Source organism: Chanodichthys erythropterus, chromosome 18 (genome assembly GCF_024489055.1).
Source record: "Chanodichthys erythropterus isolate Z2021 chromosome 18, ASM2448905v1, whole genome shotgun sequence".
NCBI lineage: Eukaryota > Metazoa > Chordata > Actinopteri > Cypriniformes > Xenocyprididae > Chanodichthys > Chanodichthys erythropterus.
Window position 1 is genome coordinate 18,788,328 of NC_090238.1, and position 21,951 is coordinate 18,810,278.

General features: G+C 38.2%; 2 protein-coding genes across 2 annotated transcripts; one reads left to right on the top strand and one right to left on the bottom strand.

Moving 5' to 3' along the window:
- Nucleotides 1-49: 49 nt before the first annotated feature.
- zbtb2a (zinc finger and BTB domain containing 2a) lies at nucleotides 50-3,848 on the top strand. The gene is made up of 4 exons (XM_067366718.1): nucleotides 50-185; nucleotides 731-882; nucleotides 2,131-2,316; nucleotides 2,426-3,848. The coding sequence occupies exons 3-4, from the start codon at nucleotides 2,144-2,146 to the stop codon at nucleotides 3,585-3,587; spliced, it is 1,335 nt and encodes a 444-aa protein (XP_067222819.1). The 5' UTR covers nucleotides 50-185; nucleotides 731-882; nucleotides 2,131-2,143; the 3' UTR covers nucleotides 3,588-3,848.
- An 86-nt stretch (nucleotides 3,849-3,934) lies between these two features.
- On the bottom strand, nucleotides 3,935-20,214 carry akap12a (A kinase (PRKA) anchor protein 12a). Its single transcript, XM_067366717.1, has 5 exons — nucleotides 19,998-20,214; nucleotides 17,789-17,958; nucleotides 13,760-13,859; nucleotides 5,249-13,615; nucleotides 3,935-5,168 (listed from the first exon to the last, which is right to left on the bottom strand). The coding sequence occupies exons 2-4, from the start codon at nucleotides 17,903-17,905 to the stop codon at nucleotides 5,286-5,288; spliced, it is 8,547 nt and encodes a 2,848-aa protein (XP_067222818.1). The 5' UTR covers nucleotides 17,906-17,958; nucleotides 19,998-20,214; the 3' UTR covers nucleotides 3,935-5,168; nucleotides 5,249-5,285.
- Nucleotides 20,215-21,951: the final 1,737 nt, after the last annotated feature.

Below are 21,951 nucleotides of genomic sequence, written 5' to 3' on the forward strand. Positions count from 1 at the left end.
GATCGCTATGTTTTATAACATGCTGGTTTTTAGGTGGTTCGAGCTGGTCATTAGCTAGTCGACCATCTTGGAACAGCTGCAACCAAGAAAAAGCTGTGACTGAAAGTCACAGTTCATTAAGCCCTGGTTTCACACACACAGGGTTTAGATTAAACAAGGATTAGGCCTTCGTTCAACTAGGACATGTAAGTATCTTTTATAAACGTGCCTTAGAAAAAAACATTACTGCATCTTGAGGCAAAACAGTGGCGCTGACATATTTTAATATATGTAAGTGCAAGTTGCTTTCAGTTAAAATTGATCAAACATGCATTTTAGTCTGGGACTAGTCTTAAGCCTTGACTGTGAAACCAGAGGAAAATGTTCGATCAAGGTTTTATTCGTTTTTGGCCATATTTAGATGGAAAATCATCAGGAAAGTGACACTGATAGCCCTCCTCAGTTTACAACTGACATTGCCAGGAAATGTATATATGAGTTTGAGTAATATTTAAACAGCTCCGTCATAATATCATACTACTAAATTTTCTCCACTTCACAAAAAGCTGCGACAAACTCTATAATGTGTTGAACCTGGTTTTTGGATCATGGCAACACAGACACCATCTTAAACTGTATTTTCCAGCATTTATTCACCATTTCACTAGTTAATGCTGCTTACAACACATCATGACGTCACGATGATGCTCTAATGCAGCTGATTTACTGATCAGCCTCTTGTGATTGACAGCCGTTCGATCCGGCGCGCGCATGTCATGTGATTCTCCGGAAAACGGCAGCGGATCACTGCTAGACTCGAACTGCTTCGGTGAAGAAGTTTCCTCCGTTTTCAGCCAACAAACAAACCTGAATAAGGCATTAGAATTGTGTCGGGAAAGAACGGTAAGTGACACCTTAAGGGTCTTATTTGAAACAAGTGTTTAATAAACCGGTTGTCGGCGTTTTTACCCTTGTAACGATGAGCACTATTGATTACTCACGGATCTTGTATGTGAATGATTAATGATTTGACCCTTTTCTTATTGACATGGCTTTCGTTATTGGAAGATTAACATTTTTAATGGCTCTGTTCATTTGTGTGATTTATTTCGCTCATTAAAAGCGTGTAACGTTACGTTGTTTTACTGGGTTCATTGCGTGAGCGCGTGTTTCCTATTTTGTCCGCGGAAACTTTTGTACTCGGAATTCACTAACATGGGCGGGGCCTCGACACACAAACACACGTACTTGTTGCCTCAGAACCTATTTAGACACTTAAACCACACTTCTGCAATTTTACATGTGAAATAGGACATGTAGTCCCCTTAGGAAGTTTTTATATTTAAAATGTTTTTGAGGATATTGTTACTAGAATTTTTACCCTTATACATAGAAATATACATGTTGATATGATACTTTATTGTCAGAACAAGTCTATGTTTGCAACAATCAACATATCTTACACAACATCACTTAATCCACACAAACACACACAAAAGAACCCTACCCGTACTACATCCCAATGCACTTATACAACACAGCACATTCACAATACTCTTGATTTACGATTAAGTGTCTTATTATTCAGCTCAAGGATTGCCTGATGCACAAATGAGTGTTTCAGTCTCAGTTTTTTGAATCTTGAAATTCTGTACCTCCGATATGATGTTATTCAAACTCATTATGCAGGACATGATTAGGATCAGAGATTATATCATTAGCCAGTCTTAACAAATTACTATAAGTTGAGTCATATAGTTTCTCTAGAGGCTGGCCAACAATCCTTAAGCAGATTTTTAATTGATTAAACAAGCAGCAATATTGCAGTACACTCATTATCACAGACATAATTAATAACATAAGAACCTGTTTGCTTACGCCGAAAGACCTAAGACGACGAAGAAAATAGATTCTCTGCTTTGTTCTTTTACAGAGAGCATCAATGTGATCTTTCCATGATAACCTATCATCAATCATCACACCTAAATACTTATAAGTTTTGACTTCTGATTTTTCCATTATGAATAAAAAAGGCATTAAACAGGCATTACATAGTTTTGATTACTAAAATAGAGTAAGATAAATTGATTGATCAGGACAAATCTACTGAAATCCTAAAAAATATTTTCTTTTTGTTTGTGTTGTGTTTAGGTGGGGGGGAAAAATGGACTTAGCACATCATGGTCTTGTGCTTCTGAAGCGTCTCAATGCTCAGAGAGAGTTTGGTTTCCTCTGTGACTGTACTGTGGCCATTGGGGATGTTCTTTTCAAAGCTCATAAAGCCGTTCTTGCTGCTTTCTCAAACTACTTCCGTATGCTGTTTATCCATCAAGACAGGTAACATGAACTTGATTCTAAAGTTTTTCATTCACATTTGGAGTACTTTAATTATATTATTTCAGAAGAGTTATGGATTTAAATGATTCTTTCTGATTCTCTTTTGTAGTGATTGTGTTCGACTGAAGCCTTCAGACATACAAGCAGATATATTTAGCTACCTGCTTAACTTAATGTACACTGGAAAATTCACCACACAGCCTATTGACCCTCTTCGCCTTGAGCAGGGTGTAAAATTCCTGCATGCTTACCCCTTATTACAGGAGGCAAGTCTTCTTATGAACCCAGAGTCCCAGTATGTACCTTTGACAAACTCACTTTATGGTATACAGATACCTGATCAGACATGCAGCCGGCCCAAAATTAATTCAATGTGCAAGGGTGATGTTTATGCTAAAAAGTATGAAATAGTTGGCCAAGAATTTTCAGAAATTTCTGATATGGATTATAGATCTCCCCAACCTGTCGGCATAGAGTCACCCACCCAGAACCCTGCAGCCACGGTTGTCCAACACCTCACATATGGCATAATGAGTAGAAGTGCTTCCTCCAGAAAGCATTACGGCTGCAATTATTGCGGAATCCGTTTTAATCAGAGGTGCAAGTTGAAGGAGCATCTACTTGTCCACACCAACCAAGCAACTGAGCCGCAGGTGTCTTCTATGCAAAATGGTCACACTATTGAGCTTGAAGCTCAGGAAACAGAGGAGGACCTTTTGCATGCTGACAGTGATGTTATTAGTGATACCGATCAACAGGTGTGGATGGAAGACACCCCACCTCCCTCTGAAATTGCGGATTTAGACAACCTGGAGGGCACCGAGATGGGTCGTGAGATGAAACGCCGAAAATTTGAGTGTCCCACCTGTGCTCGCAAGTTTATTCAGAAGAGCCACTGGCGTGAGCACATGTACATTCACACAGGAAAACCGTATAAGTGCAGTGCTTGTGGAAAGAACTTCTGCAGAGCAAACCAAGCTGCTCGACATGTTTGTGTAAGTCAGGACGCAGACTCATACATTATGGTCAACAAACAGAGTTTGGTTCTGTGTGGTGGAGAAGACAACAGTCAGGTGGAAGCTCTCTTCCAGTCTTCGGAAAGACCCTATAAATGTAGCATGTGTGCAGCTCCTTTTGCAAGTCCTTCAGAGGTTCCCAAACATCAGTGTTTGACTGACAGTGAAGCTGTACCATTGGCAGAAAATGCACTGGGGGAAAATCAAAATAAGGACTTGGCAACAACTACTCCTGATGTTACCAGTCCTTCTTAAAATGTCATGCTAAAGCAGTATTTGTCTGTTTCAGTGCCAATATTTAACTTCTATGTGTTTGTGTTATAAACTGAGAGAACTGCATTTCTTCTGCATTTCTTTTTTCTATGTATGTGTTACTAAAAGGTCATTTGTGAATTTGTTTGAAACTAATAAAATGCCAACTATATTTACTGTTTCCTATCAAAAACGTCTTAGTTGCCTTTTTAAAGCATCCTATATTGCACAAAGTTGAAAAATAAACCAGCATTTTATCAAATTGTCTTTTCATCCATTACCCAAATAAATTGAAAATTGTTTTGGTGTGCTGTACATCCACATCTCATAAATCATAAGCCAAACACTGATTACGTTTTTTTTATTTAAATAAAACTTGAAATATAATTTGTATTAAACCATACATTTTGAAATATCTCAAAATACAGGAACAATACTATACTCCTGTATTTCGATTGTTAATATTACAACTTCTTCAAAGATGCATAGCCTCTATAGTCAGTCTGTACAGATGGTTTCAAACTCTTAGGAATATTTAGAATAACTTAAAATGATATCAATACTGCAGTGGCTTATTTTGTCAGGCCAGATGCTTTCAAATCCCCTTACTACAGCAGACTTGTATAATAACAAAAATGCAAACATTTTTAATGATCATATGCATTACAAAGTGTATTGATCTTCATTATATGGAACATTTATATGTTAAGTGCTTCTCTGGACAGAGAGAGAGAAAAACCCCCACATGGGGACAAGCCAGTAATTGCAACATTAGTTTGCATGCTTTAATTTTTATGCTAACAATAATCACATAAATATTTTCTTGAATTTGGGCATTTCTGTAAATTAAACATAATTTTATAACAATGGCAAATGGCAGTGTGGACAAACAAAAAATCAGATTTTGACTTTGTAAAATATTGTAAAACAAATTAATCAATCTGTCATTTTCAGTTAGAAATTGACTGAATCTGACTGAATACTGTCTAAACGTCTCTATGGAACATGAGTTTAAACTTTTAATCCGTATTATAGCTTTGGTAAAGTGTACATCATATTTAGAGTATAATATAAATTCCTCCTAGAGGTACATCAAGAGGAATATAATGGTTCAAAATAAATCTAATTAGTACATATCTTAAAACACCAGGCAATTGCATGAGCCTTCAACAATGAGAATCCGTTTCCTAATTTAAGCATGACAAACTTTCAAATCTATAGCATATAATGCATGTGTACAAATGTTTTATATTTTGTATTAAGCCTAAAACTTTATGTTTTAGATATGTAATACAACCTGATATCATTTGAGATAAGCTTAGCATAAAAATAGTACATATACTTTGACAAATATCCTTAGTATGAATATGACAAAATAGCTGCTTTTCAAGGGTTTCATATTTCAAAAAACAGCTTATCTACTGAACAGATAAACTTAAATGGAACTTTAATGATGCAATTTTACTTCTCAGTGGTTTGGTCATTTCTTTGTTGTTAGAAATTTGAGTCCCAGCTGACTTTGTACTGTGCACACAATCTCTTCCAAGTGTAAAAAGTTCTCATCTTTCCTTGTTAAACTTGCACCTGAAATTATAAAATCAGTGTTATTGATTTAAAAGGAAAATAAGACTGGTAACTAAATGCAATATAATAAAATTACTTACTTGCTCAATAGCTTTCATTTGGTTTAGCATGCCACTCTTAAATTGCAGCATCAGATGCTTGTTTCACTAGACCCTGGGAATCTCCAATAATATCTACAGCATCCTCCCACACATCATCCTCCACTTCTGATTGAGATTCTGATTGAGGGTCATGCTGCAAGGAACTCTTGGTATTTTCTTCAGGTGAAATTGATGTCTTTACCTCTTTTGCTGTCACAAGTGGTGGTTCAGCATTATCAGACACAACTGAAGGAGTTGCCTTTGCTTCTGTTTTTCCCTGTTCAACCACCAGCAACATTGCTTCCTTTACCTCTGGTGTCACAACAAATGGCGCTTCAGCTGCTGTCCCTACAACTGGGCTAATAGCTGGTGTCACCTTCAAAGGGGCTAAAGCAGGTGTCTGTGCTGCTAGTGTTTCCTGTGGCGTGTCTTCAACAGTAGTCACAGGAGGTGTCTCTATCACAGTCACAACTGGTGTCGCTTTTACCAAAGGCACGGCTGGTGTTGTTGGTGTCTGTACTATCTGCTCTACAACCAGTGTCTGTACTGCTGGAGTCACAGCAGATGCTTCTGCTACTGGAATTCCAGGCACGGGTGTCTCTGCCATGGCCACTGTTGGCTTTACTCCTTGAGTTTCTACTATTGGGCTCACAGCTGGTAGAACTACTGGAGGTGCAGCCTCTTTTACAATCACTGAAACCAGACCTGGTGTCTGTACCACTGGGATCCTGACAGGTCTATCTGCTACTGCAATTACTGCTCCTACTGTAGTTTCTTGTACTAGAGTCACAACTGAGCTTTCTGCTATTGAAGTCACAGTTGGTGTCATCATCACTGAAGTCAAAACTGGTGTCTCTGCCACTGCAATTGGAGTTGGCTTTACTACAGGAGTTTCAACTACAACAGGTGTTTCTGCTGCTGAAATCACCGATGAAACAACTACTTGAGGTGCAGCCTCGGCTATTGTCACTAGAACCTGATGTGGTGTCTGTACCACCTGAGTCACAACTGGTGTCTCAACCACTGCAAGTGAAGCTGGCTTTACAGCTGAAGTTTCTACTACTGGGATCACTACAGGTTTTTCTGCTGCTGAAGCCATTGCTGAAACAACTACTGGAGGTGCAGCCTCTGTTGCTGTCACTAAAACCTGATGTGGTGTTTGTACCACTGAAGTCACAACTGGTGTCTCAACCACTGCAAGTGAAGCTGGCTTTACAGCTGAAGTTTCTACTACTGGGATCACTACAGGTTTTTCTGCTGCTGAAGCCACTGCTGAAACAACTACTGGAGGTGCAGCCTCTGTTGCTGTCACTAAAACCTGATGTGGTGTTTGTACCACTGGAGGCAAAACTGGTGTCTCAACCACTGCAATTGGAGCTGGCTTTACAGCTGGAGTTTCTACTACTGGGATCACAACAGGTGTTTCTGCTGCTGAAGCCACTGCTGAAACAACTACTTGAGGTGCAGCCTCTGTTACTGTCACTAAAACCTGATGTGGTGTCTGTACCACTGGAGTCACAACTGGTGTCTCAACCATTGCAAGTGGAGCAGGCTTTACAGCTGGGGTTTCTACTACTGGGATCACAATAGGTGCTTCTGCTGTTGAAGCCATTGCTGAAACAACTATTTGAGGTGCAGCCTCTGTTGCTGTCACTAAAACCTGATGTGGTGTCTGTACCACTGGAGTCACAACTGGTGCCTCAACCATTGCAAGTGGAGCAGGCTTTACAGCTGTAGTTTCTACTATTGGGATCACAATAGGTCCTTCTGCTGCTGAAGCCATTGCTGAAACAACTACTGGAGGTGCAGCCTCTGTTGCTGTCACTAAAACCTGATGTGGTGTCTGTACCACTGGAGGCAAAACTGGTGTCTCAACCATCGCAAGTGGAGCAGGCTTTACAGCTGAAGTTTCTACTACTGGGATCACTACAGGTGTTTTTGCTGCTGAAGCCACTGATGAAACAACTACTGGAGGTGCAGCCTCTGTTGCTGTCACTAAAACCTGATGTGGTGTTTGTACCACTGGAGTCAAAACTGGTGTCTCAACCACTGCAATTGGAGCTGGCTTTACAGCTGGAGTTTCTACTGCTGGGATCACAACAGGTGTTTCTGCTGCTGAAGCCACTGCTGAAACAACTACTGGAGGTGCAGCCTCTGTTACTGTCACTAAAACCTGATGTGGTGTTTGTACCACTGGAGTCAAAACTGGTGTCTCAACCACTGCAATTGGAGCTGGCTTTACAGCTGGAGTTTCTACTGCTGGGATCACAACAGGTGTTTCTGCTGCTGAAGCCACTGCTGAAACAACTACTGGAGTTGCAGCCTCTGTTGCTGTCACTAAAACCTGGTGTGGTGTCTGTACCACTGGAGTCACAACTGGTGTCTCAACCACTGCAAGTGGAGCAGGCTTTGCAGCTGGAGTTTCTACTACTGGGATCACAATAGGTGCTTCTGCTGCTGAAGCCATTGCTGAAACAACTACTGGAGGTGCAGACTCTGTTGCTGTCACTAAAACCTGATGTGGTGTCTGTATCACTGGAGTCACAACTGGTGTCTCAACCACTGCAAGTGGAGCAGGCTTTACAGCTGGAGTTTCTACTACTGGGATCACAATAGGTGCTTCTGCTGCTAAAGCCATTGCTGAAACAACTACTGGAGTTGCAGCCTCTGTTGCTGTCACTAAAACCTGATGTGGTGTCTGTTCCAATGGAGGCAAAACTGGTGTCTCAACCATTGCAAGTGGAGCAGGCTTTACAGCTGAAGTTTCTACTACTGGGATCACTACAGGTGTTTTTGCTGCTGAAGCCACTGATGAAACAACTACTGGAGGTGCAGCCTCTGTTGCTGTCACTAAAACCTGATGTGGTGTCTGTACCACTGGAGTCAAAACTGGTGTCTCAACCACTGCAAGCGGAGCTGACTTTAACACTGGAGTTTCTACTACTGGGATCACAATAGGTGTTTCTACTGCTGCAGTCACTGCTGAACAAACAGTAGATGCAGTCTCTTTTACTATCACTGAACCAGGACCTGGTGTCTCTACCACTGGGGACACAACTGGTGTCTGAACCACTACAACTGGAGTTGACTTTACAACTTCTACTACTGGGATCATAGCTAATGTTTCTGCTGCTGAAGTTGCTGCTGGTGGAACTGGAGGTTCTGCTTCTGTTACAATTACTGAAATCTGAGCTGGTGTTTCTTCCACTGTTGTCACAGGCGATGTCTCTGCCACTGCAATTGAAGATACTGTTGGAGTTTCTACTACAAGGGTCACATTTTTTTCTGATTCTACTGAAGTTACCGCCGATGTAGCTACTACAGAAGATACAGCATCTGTTACTGTCACTGGAATTATAGCTGGTATCTCAACGACTGGTGTCTGTGTCAATGTAGCTACAGTTGGTTTTACTGATGTGATGGAAACCAGAGGAGTTTCAATTACTTGGCTTGGTGTCTCTACCACAGATGTTACAGCTGATGACATTATCACTGGGCCTACAGTTGGTGTCTGTATTGCTGGGATCTCTACAACAGGGGACATATTTGTTTTCTCTATTGCAGCTGGCATCTCTGCCACGACAGCTGGAGTTGGTTTTACTGCTGTGAAAGAAACAACTAGTGTTTCTTCAGCTGTGCTTACAACTGCTGTTTCTGCTACTGTAGTCACAGTTGCTGAACGTAATACTGAAGATGCAGCCTCTGTTACTAACACTGAACCAAGATCTGGTGCTGCTACAACTGGAATCACATTCTGTATCTCTACTGACTCTTTGCCTAGAGTTACAGCTGATGTTACTTCACCTAGAGGTGTAGCTGGTGTCACTACCACAGTGGACATCTCCCCCACTTGTTCTTTGATCACTGTTGTCAACATTGATGTGTCAGTGTATATGTTTTGATTCTGTGGAGATACGGAATTGTTAGTATCAATCGTCTTTGCCATAAATGTAACCACTGGCATTTCTACTTCAAGTTCTGTAACCACTGATGTGACAATAGGTGTCTCCACTTCCAGCTCAGTTACTACAGCTGTCTCTACTTCAACTTCTGTTACCACTGGCATTTCAACCTTCGGTTCAGTCACTTCAAGTGTCGCCGCCCTGAGTTCACTCACAACTTGTGTTTGTATCTCAGAAACAGAAACGTCTGCCATTTCTGCTGTAACTTCAGAGCTCAATGGTGGTACCTGTGTTATAGGCTTTACTTCCATTACTGCTGGTATTTCATCTTTAATTTCTGCCTTGTCTACCTGTAACTTATTTGGCAGTGTCGTTTCTATTAACTGTTCAAGAGGTTCACATTTTAGCCTAACATCTTCCTCTGCTTCATTCTTGCATTCACTCACATTACTAACTTCCATTTGTGAAGCAGTATCATTTTGTGCCAGCACTGTGGTTGCAGCCACTTCAATCACAGTTGGTTCTGGTTCTGCAACAGCCATTGTATCTTTTTCTTCTGAAACTGTTGTTTCTTTCATTAATGTTGATGTCATTTCTGGGGCCTGGTCATCATCTGTTGCTTTAGCATGAACTACAGTCATTTCAGATGCATCACCCTCTTGTTCTGTTGCCTTTGGTAGCTCAGATATTTTGAGTGCCTGTGCTACTGGTTCAACCATTATAAGTTTCTCTTTCCCTGACTGTTTTGTTGTGTTCTCGATAATGGCAACCATCTCTAAAACTTTACCAGTCTTAATATTCTCTGTTGTCACTGGTTGTTCGTTCTCTTTGTGTGGTTCTGGAATATGTTTGGTGTCTTCACCCCACTCCTCTGTTTGAGAAGCCACAATTTCAGTTGGAAGAGGTCTTGCTTCAGCTTTTGACAACGCTGTCTCCAGTGGTGCCTGTATGACTTCACATTTAGTTTTGAGCTCTGCTGGTGTTTCTGCGTGATCAAACACATCTTTTGAAAACTCAGGAACAACTGTGGGTTCTCTTCTATGAACCATGTCTCCATTTTCAGTTCCTGCAGTAATAGTTATTTCAGGAGATTCATCAGTAATATTTGTATGAGCAGAAACATCTTGATTGTCTGTTTGAATGCTTGCAGTGTTTGCTGAAGGTTGCCCTTCTTTTACTGCAAGGTCATCTTCCTCTTTCACAAAAATCCTGTCCATTCTGTCACTTGCACTGTCTTCAACTTTGTTATTATCCACATTTGTATCAATGTCTTCTTTATGGATCTCTTCAGCCTCCTCAACTAATATGGATTCTGGAAGTGACACTTCCTTGGCCAAAAACTGTTCTCTGGCTAATGATTCATCTACAGTTTCTGAAATGTTTTCAGCCTCAATATTTTGAACAGTGTCTGAAGCAACAACATCCCCAGTCTCTTCCTCTACGTGTATTTCCTTAATCTCCTGCTGTGTTATTTTTCCATCATTATTTTCATTCATTTTCTCACTGATGTCCTCTACAGTCACTGCTGAATCACCTGCTAATAAGACTGCATCTTTTACATCAACTTGTATTTCACAGACATCAGCATGTATTGATTCAACTTCTACTTCTAAATTGTCTTCTAACTTCAATTCCTCTGCCACCATGTGATCTAAACTTGGATGTATAATACTAACAGTGTCTTTGCTTTCTAGACACTCCACCGCTGATGCAGTCATTTCAATTTCTTCCTCAGGGACATCTGAGGCTTTACTTGTGGTAGTGTCAGGGATGTTGTCAACAACACCATGTGTCAAAGTTTCAACTCCTTCATTGAGTGCGGCTTGCTCAAACTCCGCATCTGGTAGCTTCAGCTCTTTTTCCGGTTCAGCAGCTAATGGTTGTTCATACACAGGTTCCTCTAACTCTGAATACAATCGACACTCTGTTTCAGGACCATGGGTGTAGGCTTCACTATGCATTGTATCAATAACTTGTCTGAGTTCAATAGCAGTTGTACATTCTTCTGTTTCGTCCTCCATATGAGTCTCCTCTGATTCTTCTACAAGAGGCTCTGACACTAATTGAATGACTTGCTCTACCTCTAGCTGAGTTTCAGTGGCAGATTCTTCTTCATTTACAATTATTTCCTTGTACTCAGTCTTCACATCCTTGATTTCAGCTTCATAGACCTCATCTGTCCCAAGTCCTGCAGCTTCAGGTTCATCTGTAAAGTTATCAGAGACTAATTCAGTTGGTACAGCATCACTCACTTCAGGTATTGCCTCCACTATGTGTGCAGGGAGATGCTCTTCAACAGACTCTATTTCTTGAGATACTAGGCCTGTACACATTGCTGTTGCCTCAGTTTTCTTATGTGCAACCAAAACCTTTGTTTCCTCTGGTGTGGAAGACTGTAAAATGTAAGGTGAAAATGACACGGCCAGAGATTCTTGGATTTCATCTTTTGTAGTTACTGACTGAACACTTGGAGTCATGCAAATAGACTGAATAGCTTCCTGTAGAATCACTTCTGATGTTTGTACACTATATTCAGCTGGCACTGGTGTAACACGTCCAGATGTTCTGGGTGATTCAGTTAGTTGCGAGACTGCAGAGACCATTTCAGTAGTGTCATCCCCAAATTGCTCACTTGCTGGTTCTGGGGCAGTGACCGCATCAGCTGTCAACTCCACAATGTCTTCAGCTAAGGTGTCATCCTGTGTTGTCCACTCAGCAGATGAAACTGGTGTTTCAATGCTTTCCTCAATGATGCCTTCCTCTGGTATATCACTCAGTTGTTGATGTTTGCTCACAAAGTCTGTGAGTTCTTCAAAGTCCTCTGATAGACCATGTATGACTGTTGGTCCAGTGTTACTTGAAACTTTAGCTGCAATTTCAGGCACCAAGTCATCGGATGTGTCCTGTTCTAACACTTGTGATGTCATCTCTGGGATCTCATGTTCTATTGTGATTTCAACTCGTTGTTCATTCACCTCTTTCAGACTCTCAGGCTCAATTATTTCATACTCAGACAGGGGAATAATAGCTGGGGTTTCATCATCTTCATCACCTGTTTCATGATCCTTAGCAGCCTCATCAGAGGATGTTTGTTCTTGCCTTCCTTCTGATTTTCTTTTTTTATGCCCTGGAATAAGTTTCTTCATAGAAAATGAATCATCTTTGTTCATCTCACTGTCTGAAGGTATCTGCTCAGGGGTACTACTTTCTCCAGTTCTTACCTTTCTCTTTGGGGTGACCATTTTTTTAAACGTTTTCCATGTGGATCCCATCTCTCCCTCTGCAGGACTTCCTGATGATGTAAGATGTTCATAATCACCCTCAAAGGAACTTCCAAGTGGAGAGTCAGTTGTTTTCTCATATTCCCGTCCTTTCTCTGCTGTTTCATCCTCATTTGTTTTTCTAGCCCTTTTTTTAGAGGAGCCACCACAAATCAGTGCCTCCCAGGAAACAGTGGTGTCAGATTTCTTTTTGGACTCTTGAGGGCTTTCATTAGCCACCAGCTCCTCTTCAGCAGGTTTTAATTCCTCAATCACTGGTTCCTCCAGTTTCCCTTGCTCTGTCAATTCCAAAGTTGGCTTTGGCTGTTCAGAGACTTGTTCCTCTGCCTCGACAACCTTTTCTGCAGCATTACTTTCTCTCTGCCTTCTTGTGGAAAATTTCCTAAAAAGTCTTTTAAGTGGACTTCCTTGTACCTTATCTTTCTCTTGAATGTTCTGAAGCTCTCTTTCAGGTAACAACTTGTCATCGGCTTTCTCCGGTGAATCTTTTTCTTCCTCTGATAAAATATAAGGTATATCAAGACACATGCATTTACTGTCCTCATGTTCAGCCTCCTCTGCACCAGTTTTCTCGATTCTTTTGAGTTCCTCTTCCTTATTCTCTTTTTCTATTTCCTCTTCTTTCCTTTTCTTTCTTAAACTGGCAAAGATACCCTGTGTAAAGAATTGCTTGAATGGTGACATTTGTTCTTCTGGCTCAGGACTTTTTTTTTCCATTTCTTTTTCAGGTGTGTCCTCCACATGATGTTCTTCTAACTTTATGTCCTGATCAAGCTCTGTTTCATTGTCTGTTTGTTGAGAAGTTTCAGCTGCATCAGCCTGTGAAGTCACCTCACTTTTTTGAGTCTCATCAGTTATGTTTTCATTTGTTGCCACTGCACTGTTCTCTTGAGTGTCACTGGAGTCCTCTGAGGGACTTGCAACTCTTTCTTCTTGCTCATTTGCTTCAGTCTTTTCACATGTGTCTTTTTTTAGGGTGAACTTAAATCCAACAAATTTGAAGATTTTTTTAAAGCCAACTTCATTGATATCATTCACTTGGTTGTCCTCCTCAGGTTCTACACCATCTGCATTGACTATCTCTGTGCTCTCATTCTTAATGTTTGGTTGAAGAGCATCCATATCCTGAAGGCCTTCAGTTGTTTCTGTGCCATCTTCTTTCAGAGTCACAAACCCTGAGCCAACTGACAAAAAATAAATAAATAAATAAATAAATAAGAAGAAAGTTAAGTATGTATGCTTGTAATTGTAATAGTTTATAAGTATTAATACTTTACAGTTAAATACTTTTACAATTAAATGAATAGCAGTAACATAGCATCACTTACCATCTGCAAGTACTCTCTCTTCAAATTGCCCATTTAATTCATCTGCATGGTTGCTTGTCTTTACATTCAATCTGGAGATCTGTCCATTTTTCTGTAACAACTAAGCAAAATACAGCACAAATTAAAGAGTGACCAACAAGGTAAACAATGGATTTATCTATCTAACTATCTAACTTATGACTTATAGAATTAGAAATAATGATAATTTACATTGTACAAACATTACAAAAACTAAATTGGTATAATAAATTATGCTATAAAAATATATTAATGTATTTAAGACTCAACTGTCTTATTTGTTTTGTGTATTTCTGTGAATTCTGAGTAACAGCCTAATTTTCATTTTATTATTATTATTTATTTATTTTTTGCTGTTGTTTTGATTTTTACTTGTATGGCTGATTGTTTAAAGATGACAAAACATCAATAAAAAATTGATAAAGAAAGCATTAATGTCCTTTGTCTAAGTATATATATTAAGACAATAAAATAAACATTCAACATACTCAAAGGGTTATGGTTAAAATGCATATTTAGGCAGATATAAATCATGATAATAAATGATTTGCCATTTAATCTATTTATATCTTTATCTATACATATTTATCTATATGCTATTTCAAGTAACAATCTCAATGAGTTTGTAGTATTAGTTTGGCTTTTGTATACAGCACTGCTCAGTCAGGCCAAAAAACTAAAAAAGGTATATGGAGACTGATTCAAGTTAAGAAATTTCCAAAACATTTTACAGTTATCACAATATCATTTGACTACATTTTATGAATGTTAACTGCCTGACCGCAATGTAGTTTGAAGGAGATGGCCTTTAGGATAACTTACAAAACAAAATAAATTAACACATTCATGGAATCCGACAATCAGATAGCTCTCCTTTGAGTAAAAGCCATCTCACAGACTTCCTGTTAAACCATGGCTGACCTCATCATGTTTTACATGGAAAATCAATGCACCCAGTACAGTAAGGAAAAATTCCATCAATCCTTTGGGAATAAGAGCACTACAAATATCCTTCTCCATTAATGTGCATACATTAGTACAAAACCACTGACAAAGCCAAATAGAGTTGTGATATGTTGAAATGAACCATCTTTCAAAGAACAAAAGGAAATTGAATTTTAAATTCTTAACCTACACATTTAATACAATAAAATTATGCAGATGAACAAGCTGGCAAACATCAAAGGCTAAACCAGAAATTCAATCAACATAATAAGAAGCAGTGTAGTAGTGATGAAACAATTTTAAATTTAATTTGAAGTTTAGAGTCCAGGTGTAAAAAAGATACCATATACTTTTCTAGCCACTGAGGATGCATCAGTTATTAGTTTTACTATATTATTCTTGCTCCTATGTTCCATAGAATTTTCCTGAATCTGAATTCTTCACAGAGATATTAAAACAAATATAAAAATTAATTAAAATCTCAATAACTTGCTCTCTTAAAAAATAGCTAAACTATCTAATCTGAACTACCAGAACCTAATGCATATTTTGTTCACTAAAGTGAATTTAGGCCAAACACCTATAAATAGGACACCTAAGTCACCTAATCTTTTGACTATTACTGCAGTTAAATAGCTGCAAATTTTGGAGATTAATTTTGTCTAGAAAACTAATTTTCATAATTTTTTTTCATGATTTCCTACACCAATAGCAAAAAAAAAAACACTATCATTATAACTTATAACTTATTTCAGAGAGCTTGACAATGTGACCTTTCATCTTATGGCTACATCTGGAAAAAAAAAAAAAAAAATATATATATATATATATATATATATATTCATCTGATATATATATATATATATATATATATATATATATATATATATATATATATATATATATATATATATATATATATATATCAGATGTTACTTTCTCCTAAACAGTAATAAGATTGACATCAATTGGAAATTATTGCTTCAGTCTCAAAATTTTCTTCTGAGAAAAGTAATCTCACATGTCCCTCTACACTTTCAGAATAGATGTCAACAATGTCTCAAACTGTGCTCAGATTTGCCAAAACACCAAAGTCTGCAATAAAAACTCAAAGAACTCAAAATGAAGTCTCACACTTCTGAATTGTCAAACAGGGTTCCCACTCTTTTATGAACACCAGATTCAAGGACTTTTTAAAGCACCATTTATTTTATATCAAGCACCTCAAATTCACATCCCAGCATATGAAGCGTCATGAAAGACCTCTACAGTACTTAGCATTTTAACCCTCCTATTGCATTTGTATCCATTTTAACCCAGAAGAGGTACAGAATCATTTGTATTAATTTTGGAAATATATTAAAACCTTTTGAAGCTTCCTTATCTCTAATGTTAACAATCTTTCCACACTAGTTTTGGTTTTCATATTTTAGGAATCATTACTTGAGTAAAAACATTATAGTATATATAGAGAATATTGTAAAAATAAATTTTATGGGTTATAGGGATTATATTGATCATAATAGTGGCTTATGAAGTCAGAATACAATATAATACAGATATAAGCTTGCAATTCTAAGTCAAAAAAAACTTTTTAAGACAAAATTGTGGCTTTATAATTATGCAGTTGTGAATTTAGGGTAGAATGCGGGAAAACGCCCCCTTGGGGGAAACTTTTTTTTTTTGAAGAAGAAGAAGAAGAAGAATGTGGGTAACCAAACAGTTGCTGATCCCCAGTGAGTTCCATAGTAGGAAAGAAAATACTATGGATGTCAATGGGTACCAACAAATATTTGGTTACCCACGTTCTTCAGAAAATGTTCTTTTGTGTTCAGCACAAGACAGAAATTAATACAGATTTGGATCAACTTTAGAGTGCGTAAATAAAGACAATTTTCATTTTTGGTTGAACTATAACTTTAAGGACAAGTCTCAGCATGTGTTGTCTGTCCCTTTAAGGCTCTTCAATTTTATCTCAGTTGTTTACTTTAACTTTACACTTAACCAATGGTGTAAACCTTCTGTGTATTGACAGTATTAGCAGAATAAAATGCGAATGATAACTTTGTCCAGCAAATGCAGCGTTTGACAGGCTTTTTGAGTGTGCGCTCTTCGGGTGTATTGCTCAGAAAAGCACATGTCAGACCAGAACGCAGATAAAATGTTTAACTGGCAAGGCTTTAAAACTCATGCAAATAATAAACTTTTGTGATTGTGAATAACTGCAGTGTTCTCTACTGCTGTGTAAACATGTGATGTGAATGTATGTCGCTTTGTACTACACAGTATGTTGAGACAGAGGCGAAAGGACTGCAACTGACAGAAAGCACTAAAGCACGATACAACAATATTTCTTCAAAAGCAGACAAAATATTTCTTCAAAATCGCACACCCCTATAAGAATGTTCATTTCAGACACAGCAAGTGTCACAGCTCAAATGTCCAAACCCTGCCTTGTTTGGTTGTCCAAACAACCAAGAAGAAGTACCCAAATGGAAAACACACAGTATCTGACTGTAAAATAATATTCCAAAACAAATATGCTAGGAATAAGGGGCATGTTATAATTTTAACAAAATATATTTAAAATTTAATTCAAGCACTTTCAAGGACCAATATTTGTTTTCAAGTACTTTCCAGGCCTTGAATTCATGTGTCTGAAATCCAACTACTTTCAAGGCGCGTGGGAACCCTAAATTAACTGAGCTGCTATCCACATTAATTTTATAACTCTGTACATTTACGGTCAACAAATGTCTAATTTTAGTGTATTTTATGTATAATTCAAGAAGAAACATCGAATAGATAAAACATTACTGAGAACTCTCTTCTCCTGGGCAAAAAAAAAAGAGGGGAAAAAAAAGAAATCATCTGTTCCTCTGTCTACCTACCAAACATTTTCAACATCAGAAGCATGTTGTGCATTACCTCAGAAATGCTATCAAGGTAGGCAGCTCACTGTGTTTTGAGATACAGCCCGTGCGTGTCCTTAGATTCAGATATCGTGCCTTTGAAACTTTGTGAAGCATTTTTTCTGCAGCGGGAGGCTGATTTCATGCATTCTACCTTGTCATCCGGACTGCCGTCATCCTGAGCATCGCTCGCTGCTGCAGTGAGCTCCTCCTCCGCCGCGTCCTCCTCACATCTGCTGTCCCGCTTCGCGGATGATGCCGTAGCTCCCATTTCACAATCCTTCTCTCGTTCTCTTCGGTTTCTTCTCTTTCACCCAAATGTAACTAAAGCGAAAGGGAGGATATCCAAAGATGAGTGCCGAGCGGTGGTCGGACTCAGAAGTGATGCAGTTTGGCTCGATGCAAACTCTTTTAGGACACATCCTTACTGCATCACATGAACACACTGGCACGCCTCGACGGATCAATGGGAGAGTCCTGGGATGACCGAGGGACAACCTCTACAATGAACGTATTTATCTCATAATTATGCTTCTTTATTCATCGCATGTTTTAGGCTACGTATAGTTCAATGGTTGCATTAAAGCGAACTAAAGGCTTGTAAAACAACTCAGTCGTAACGTATATGTGGAATAACTATAAAAGTGATTTTAAAATAAGACAAACATTAATATCAAAGTTGAAAAAAAATTAGCAGGTTACAGTTCTCATGGGACACTTTGAGGGAGAAAAAAACACACTTAATTTTACTTTAATAATAATAAAAATCCTAAATGTATTTTTGTGATATTTGTTTTTAAAACAATTAAACTGCCAAAAAATTATTTTAATGTCAATGCATTAATATTAAATTAAATTAAATAGGCTAATTCACATGGCCCACACATTCATTAAAAAATGGCCAAAAGTATGTGGACACTCCCTAAATAGGTAATTCTAATTAATAGGTTTGTTGATTCCAGTAATTCCAGTGAAACAAATGTTTTATGCTACATTGCAATCTAATTCTCCAATTTTGTTGTCATTTTCTGTTGTGGAAGACAACACCTCTATGGACAAAGTTAGGTCCATGTAGAAATGTACTGCTTGTCGAACATTTCAGAAGCATGAAACTCTCCCTTCACCGGTAAAAGTTTAAACTGGTCTGGGAAGGCCTTCCACTTGATGTTAAAAATGAAGGAATTTGATCCCATTTAGACTCAAAAGCATCTATTAAGGGACCTGGCTTGCAGTTAGTGTTTCATCTGTTCCTGAAGGTGTTCATCAGGGTTCAGGTGTGAGCTGTGCAGGCCAGGAAGTTCCTCCAAACCACAAAGCATTTCAGTTTTGCCATGCTAGGACAGAAACGGCCTTCCTGCTTCAACAATAATTTAAAGCTGCAGTCTGTAACTTTTTTGGTTAAAAATGATTCAAAATCAATTTTTGAGCAAGTACATAAACAGTCAGTGTTCAAAACTATCTTCTTACCTTCAGCCCGATTCACAATGGTAAGCTTGTAATAATGTTTTCTAATTGGGGTGGTACTGGTGGGTTTCTGTGGGAAATTTGAGCATGCAGCCATTCGTCTTTGTGTTATTATTTCACGTCTGTTTACATAAAGAAGTCCCAGCTAGTAGGCTATATGGCATGTGACGGATCCTTTATAGCCTTTTCTCACAGCAGCTGCAATAATTAAACTTATCATTTTAATGACATCATTGGCTCGATTTATTGTAATGTTTTTTTCTTAGTTGGTCAGAACAAAAGTGGCAGACATTACTTGCTCAGATGACATTTTCCGGTGAAAATTCTTCTTCCAAGATGTAGAATCTGTGATACAGTACAGTACAGTATCCACACCGATGTGGTGACTGACAGAAAACATTAGATTCATCTGCGCTGATGAGCCGTGTCAATACACAACCCACATAAAGATGATAATCCTGCAATTGCAGGTTTCAAACAGAGATGGAGACAAAGAAGCAAAACCTACGGACTGCAGCTTTAAGCCCATAATCTATTACAGGGGTGGGGAACGTTGATCCTGGAGGGCCATTGTCCTTCAGACTTTAGCTCCAACCCTGAAAAAAAACACTCACCTTCCTATAACTTTAGTAATCATGAAAACCTTGATTAGCTTCAGGTGTGTTTAATTAGGGTTGGAGCAAAACACTGCAGGACAATGGCCCTCCAGGATCAATGTTCCCCACCTCTGCTCCATTATATGATGTATAGCATTATTATAGAAAGGTTTGTACTCACGAAAATGACTGGAATACTCAAACCTGTTCATTATAAGGGGGTATCCATACACTTTCCACTACATACTGTGTCTCAAACCTACAGTAATAGGCCTACTACTCACCTTTTAAAGAACGACTTACTAGTAGTGAACTATGATGGTTGAAACAACATGGTGATGAGCTTCTTTTTATCAGCAGAGTCCGGACATCTTGTTACATTGATGGAGCACCATATAGGGAACATCTACAACAGAGAGCCACTTTCTCTATGCTGAGAATGGAAGCTTAGGGGAAAGTTCTTTCAGTAATCCCAATCACAAGGTAAAATAAACAGTGGCTCAATAACAGTCAAGGTGAATGTCTTACATAAGCCCAGCCAAAATCCTGTTCTTATAATCCAATTGTAAATCCACGCAGCACTATTTACGGATGTAAGATGTAATTCAGTGAAATGAGAAAATGAAATAAAGGTCTCCAAACATCTGCAAACCATTGTATTTTGCCTTAATTTAAATTTGACTAAATTTTTATACACTAAAAAATGATATGATCAATAATTCATGGTAACATGTTTTTATATTATCTCATTAAAATAATTTAAGCAATTTCAACTTTTATGAGATTCAACTGGATTTTGTTAGTCAATTTAATATAATTTAAGTTGGAATGATTTTTACAGCCAGTTTGATTCAAATTTAAGGCAGCAACTGAGCTTAAGATTTTAAATTGAAATAGGTGGATCTTTTTACAGTGAAGTATCCAGCAATCCAGCAAAAAAGCTCTGCTCTTGTTACTATGGCCTGGTTTCACAGACAGGGCTTAGATTAAACGAGGATAAGGCCTTAGTTCAATTAGAGCATTTAAGCTTTTATAAACATGCCTTAGAAAATCATTACTGGTGTGCATCTTGAGACAAAACAATGGCATTGACATATTTTAAGATATGTGCAAGTTGCTTTCATGAAAGTTAAAAAAGCTCAAACATGAATTTTAGTCTGGGACTAGGCTTAAGCCTTGTCTGAGAAACCAGGGGTAAGAGTTATGTGCTAAACTGAGTTTAACCTTAACTGTAATACATATTTTCTTATTATTATCATTATGCGTCTTTTATCATTATTATGATTACCTCAGCCAATGTGAATAAGTAGGAACACAGATTCCATGTTGATATCTGGGTTAGAATCAATTGCAACAGTCATTGTAAATGGATTATGTAATAGCGGTAAGACAAAAGCCTGTTAATTTGGGAGCAATGGAAGTAAAGATAAAAATATAGATTATCCAGCCATTTTGGGCAGCTCATGCCCAAAAGCGGTAAAGCAGAAAGTATGGGAAGAAGGTGAATTAAAATCAACTGACTGGTCAAATGTTATTCTGAGGAGGAACAGTCTCTATCATAATGCAATTTGAGATTAAATGAGGCCATGTGAACTCAAACATCACGAGTGTGACAAACAACCCCTGCAATGGTTCTCTTATGTTGCACATCTCTCAAAGATTTTCAAGTCCCTCTGAAGCCATGTTCATTCATTTCAAGGGAAAGTTTGACCTTTCACAAAAGTAGGATCATTTAAATTTCCAAAAGGAAAGTCCAAAAAGATGTTTAGTAACTTAACATGAGCATGGTAATTCATCCCATAAAATATTTGCCCACTCTTGTCTCATTTTGAAACCCATATGAGCATCACAAGATGCATCGTATGATGCATCAGGTTCATATTTACATTTATGCACTTACTCAGAAAGACATTGCATATCATGGTATGCATTTTATAAGTTCATGCTTTCCTTCAAAACATATGAGAGTGAGTAAATTATGACAAATTGTTCATATTTGAGTAAAATATAATTTCTTTAACAGCCTTACATTATTTATTAAGCTTTGCATTGTATCAAAAAACTATTTTTGCTGTGATAGTCTTCAAATACCTTATTTTTTAACTGTTATTTAAAAAGAAATCGTGATCAATCCCAAAAAAAAACGCAACCTATTTGAGATGCCCAACTGAGCAGCACATGACAAGATTTTAACCAACAGTGTGAGTTTGAGTTGGGAGTCGTGGGACTCAAACACAGAGACACAGAAACATGAAGA